At 27.5% G+C, this 4,986-nt stretch overlaps 1 protein-coding gene across 1 annotated transcript; it reads left to right on the top strand.

Moving 5' to 3' along the window:
- Positions 1-21: 21 nt before the first annotated feature.
- Positions 22-527, top strand: EIN_415800 (tyrosine kinase, putative; the record flags this gene model as incomplete). The annotated part of the gene is made up of 2 exons (XM_004254440.1): positions 22-238; positions 274-527. Coding segments are annotated over 2 exons (471 nt in total), but the record flags the coding sequence as incomplete, so codon positions are not given.
- Between the last annotated feature and the right edge of the window lie 4,459 nt (positions 528-4,986).

Below are 4,986 nucleotides of genomic sequence, written 5' to 3'. Positions count from 1 at the left end.
TTGATAAAACACAAAACAAGTGACAAAGTTGACATGATACTTCGAATCAAAATGATGTTGGACGCATCAAGTGGTATTTTGTATTTACATGAAAACGCCATTTTACATCGAGATATCAAACCAGACAATTTCCTTGTGTTTTCATTAAATTTAAATGATAAAGTAAATGCTAAATTGACTGATTTTGGAAGTGCAAGAAATGTAAATTTGTTGATGAGGAACATGACTTTCACCAAAGGTATTGGTACACCAATGTACATGTATTAAAACAAGAAAAACACACAAAATATGCGGACGTCTTTTCGTTTGGCATAACTGTATCTGAAGTGTTTAAATGGTGTGAAGCGTATTCAAATGAGAATTATAAGTTTCCTTGGAAAATAGCTGATTTTGTAATGTCAGGAAAACGGCTTGAAAGAAAAGAAAACATTCCAGAAACCCCGTTTAAAGTGATAGAAATGTGCTGGGTACAAGAAAAGGCAAATAGAGTATCTATTGATAGAATAGTTAATTTACTTACTTTGTAATTGTCTTGTATTTATTTTTGACTAATAAAAAATAAGTTGATATTTATTGTTTGTTTTTTTTTAAATAAAATAAAAACACAACATATTCAATTTTTTGTACATCAATGTCTTTATAATATATATATATAATCAGACATATATTTACACTACAAAATCGTTTTAATTTTAAATAACACAATTTATAAATAAACTTGATTGTAATTAATGTAAATCAGTTTAAAAAATTAAACATGACTTTTGATTTAAAAATTTCAGTAGATAATTTTAATATTTTGATTTTAACACAAAATTGTTTTTTTCCATTTATAATTAAAGGAAAAAACCAAATTGATAAAATTGAAAAAACTGATATTTGTAAAAACGGGAAAAAACAAAAATAATATTTAAAAATATTATTAATTTATTAAAAATGTCAATACAATATGAGTTTTATGACGTACAACACATTCGTTGTTCCTTAAGTAATACAAAATTTCATTCATTATATCCTTATCTTTGATAATATAATAAATCAAATTAAAAATATAACAATTAAAACGTTTTACTAAATAATAATAGTATTTATTAATAATTAATAATTAATAAAAAGTAAAAAGTAAAATAAGTACGAAAATCGAACAAACACAAAACAATAAACTGGAATTCAAAAGTCGACAGCACTTATTTTAATTTGGTCTATTTTAATGCAAAACATTGGGAAACACACTATTCTATTTATATTTTGAATTGACTTTCGATTTCAGTATATTGAGAAATAAACAAAGGAAAAAACGTTTACATATTTTAGTAAGTTTAATACACTTATTAATCAGTTGATTCCAGAGCTATTGAACTAAAGGTGGAGTAAATTAACAACGACTTTACACCACTAAAGGTGTGAACTAAAATGAATGTTCAGTAGACAACTGCTGTTCAAAAAATTTTATTGTGAATATCAAACGGCTGTTTGTCCGGTTGTTTATTCCAATTTTAAAGTTTGTTATTTCAATAAATGCTAACATTTTTAGGAAAGTGGTTTTTGAATGAAGTTCTTTATGTGTGTTCTGACAATTGCGATGAAGGTTATTTTAACAACAATACAACCACTACTTCATTCAAATTTAAGAAGACTTAGCGGAATGCCACAATTACACTGTTGGGAATAAATGCATCTTTTAGACAACAAACTATTATTTGTTTGAAAACACTGGAAATATGTTACAAACACCAGATGTCTTTTTGGTTACTACAAAGAGTCAACAACAGCATCTTGTTAGAAGCGCAAAATCTGGAAGCAATTGTTTGGTGTGTGAGACGTACTCAAAGTTTTTGTCTTGTATTGACAGATTCAATTTGGTCAATGAAGGAACGTGTTTTGCATGAAATACAATTGTTGTCTATTGAAACTGCAAATCGGCACTGTGTGTATCACGTGAACAACTGAAAATTTCAACCAGACAAAATTTGCAAAAAGAATGTCCAGAAGCGTATTTCGCAAATGAAAATGTGTGTACTGTTTGTGTTGAAATTTACTAGACATGTAATGAAGAAACCTGGTGCATTGTTTGCAAAGACGATGCCTGGATTATTGAATCCACCAAAAAGTGTGTTAAAGACAGTTGTATAGAAATGTATTAAAAAGAAAGTGTCAAGAAAATGTGCAAGAGATGCAAATAGTTTACAAATTCGACTGATTGTCAAGAGTTTGTTGCACCAAAAATGATAGAAGGAGGAACAATGAAGTGTGTTAAAATGTGTAATAGATTCTTTAATATTAACAACCAAAAATGCAATAAGTGAATGGATAAATTGAAAGATGTTCACAACAAAAGAAAAATGCGATAAGTGTAAAGAGAACTTTTTTATTTCAGAAGACACTTATAATACGCAGTGCAAAAAGGGCAACACTGGATGTGAAGTTTGAATGAACAAAAGTGGTTATTGTGAATTTGTGTTGCAGCTTTGGTATTTGTCTTGATGATCACATTCTAAGTTACTTTTTGGTTGATTATGGTTCATAAATCGGTGTTAAACAATAACAATTCAAATTGATTATGTAATTATCATAATTGCAAATTACAAACAATGGCAATGAATTTTTTTAATTTAATATGTTACTAATAAATAGATTTAGCTTAATTTATAAGTCTTAATCGTATATTAAGGAGAAGGTACATTTTGCATCTCCATCTCTAAAAATAGAATTTATTTACTATTTGATATAATTATAATATTAAAAATATAGTAAATAGGAATTATAGTTCATATTTAATCTGATTTATGAAATAAAAACTTGCAGAACAGTCAGTGGATACCGAGTGATATGGTGCTTTGATAATAAGGCTTATAAACCGCACTCAAACAGTACTTTATTGAAACTTTATTTTTGTTAAAATTGTTGAAAAAGCAAATCCCAAATATTTACAATTACAACTGTATATTATAAATCATAGTAAATTAAATTATTAAATAATTATAATAAAAATGAAATTTATAATTAATAATAATGGCAACTTATATATTGATAAGGCAATAAAAAAACAAATATTAGACCCTACGACCAGGATCATTCTCAGAGTATGTCACTTTCTTTTGACAAATAGAATCCACAATATAGGATGAAGACTTTTTAACATTTTTGTACCAAATGGAGATACGCAGCAATATAATAAGAAATTTTCAAAAAGCATTTGTGGTCTAAGGGCAGAATTCCACCCTTCCAAGGTGGAGATCCGGGTTCGAGTCCCGGCAAATGCATTTTTATTTATCAAACAAATGGGTACCAATTTTTCAATTTTAGTGTTATTATCTTGTGATAATTGAAAACTTCACATTTTCTTTTTTTATCAACTTTATATCAAACACTTTATTAACACTTTTAATGACACTTTTGGGTTTAATGATTTTAATATTTTCTACTCAATTTCTGTCAATTCAAATGCACTATGAATTTAATTAGACCAGACTTTAAATTTATATTAAAATTAAAGAATTTTTAATTGTATTCAAAAAAACAATAAAAACAAATGATTATTTTAAGGCAAAAACAGAACTTTTCCCTTTTGATAACTTCTGTTGTTAAGTGCGAGCAATGGACAGTTTTTCACGACTATCTGCACGCCTTTAATTTTTCCAATAAGTCGTTTCAATGTCTTGCACGATTGCACGTGTATCTTTGAGACATTTTCCCCAACAATTATTTCCTCCAAATTGTCACACATTTTTACTACAAATTTTTCGACATTTTTATTACAAACAACTTTCTTGCACTTTGCCCAACTCACACGCGTCTTTTTCTTTTGCGCCACAAATACATTTTTCTTATATTTATTTTTTTCTTCGTAATTTCTATTTATTTTTAAAGACTTTGTACCGATTATTTTCTTGAAATCAATATTTTTCAAATCAACAAATTCGGTCTTGTCGTTGAGTATCAATTTGTCACCACAAAACTTGACACTTTTTTTCAATATAAACGCGTTTTGCAGGCAAGTCGGATAAATTTATTATATATGCCGCTTTCATCACATAAATTACAACATTTTCATTGACATAAAATTCAAAATTATAGATATTTTATATAAAAAGCACACAAATTGACATGACCAAATACCTCCGCCTTGTTACAAAGTTTTGAGGTCTCACACTTTTCTTTATCTTTTATAAGTTTTGAGTACTTTTCTTTTGAGTATACAATATATATATACATTCACCAACAACAGATTCAACTTCTCCACAAACGACTCTGACACAACAGTCTGAAGTTATAAAAACGCGCTTTGCCTTCTCAATATATATTTCGTTGATTTTATTAATTTCGCTGTTGTTACAAATTTTTACATCAAAATTTTCAAAAGACGGAATTATATTGGCATTTTCAAAAGTCACCATCATGAGTTTTCCATTGGTAAAAGTTACTCCATTCATAACATTGAGTTCATCTTCATTGTCATAATTTTGATTATTGTCAAACTCAAGCAAGCACTCATTTAAAATGTATTTAGGAACGTTTTTAAACTGCACCAAATGTGATTTTGATATTTTCAAAATTTTTTCTAAAGACGTGTAAATATCAGGATTAGTGAGGTACCCAAAAGAAGTTTTCATTTTGAACGTGTCAATTTGTCTGTTTGTAGTATACATATAAACTTTATCGCAACGCCAAAAGTCGACATTTCTAAATTCACAATTTGACATTACAAAATTTGTGCAACTCCGATTTTTCATATCATTAATAATACAATTTAGAAGGAAAATGTTATTTATTTCAAAAGTTGTGAAACGCATTATGTGATACTTTGTGTGATTTTCAATGCTAGTGTTGTTCGATGTTTTCAGTTTAATCTCGTAAATATATCCAAATATGTCAATTTTAATATGTGAAGAATAATGGCAACATAATGTGTCGACTGCACTAATTAAAATATTAAGATTTCTGCACTTCACAAAATTTATTCTCATTGCAAATATTTTTGATATT

This window comes from Entamoeba invadens (assembly GCF_000330505.1).
Source record: "Entamoeba invadens IP1 unplaced genomic scaffold scaff_1105074725961, whole genome shotgun sequence".
Taxonomy (NCBI): domain Eukaryota; phylum Evosea; order Mastigamoebida; family Endamoebidae; genus Entamoeba; species Entamoeba invadens.
This window is presented reverse-complemented; position numbering and strand designations above follow the sequence as displayed.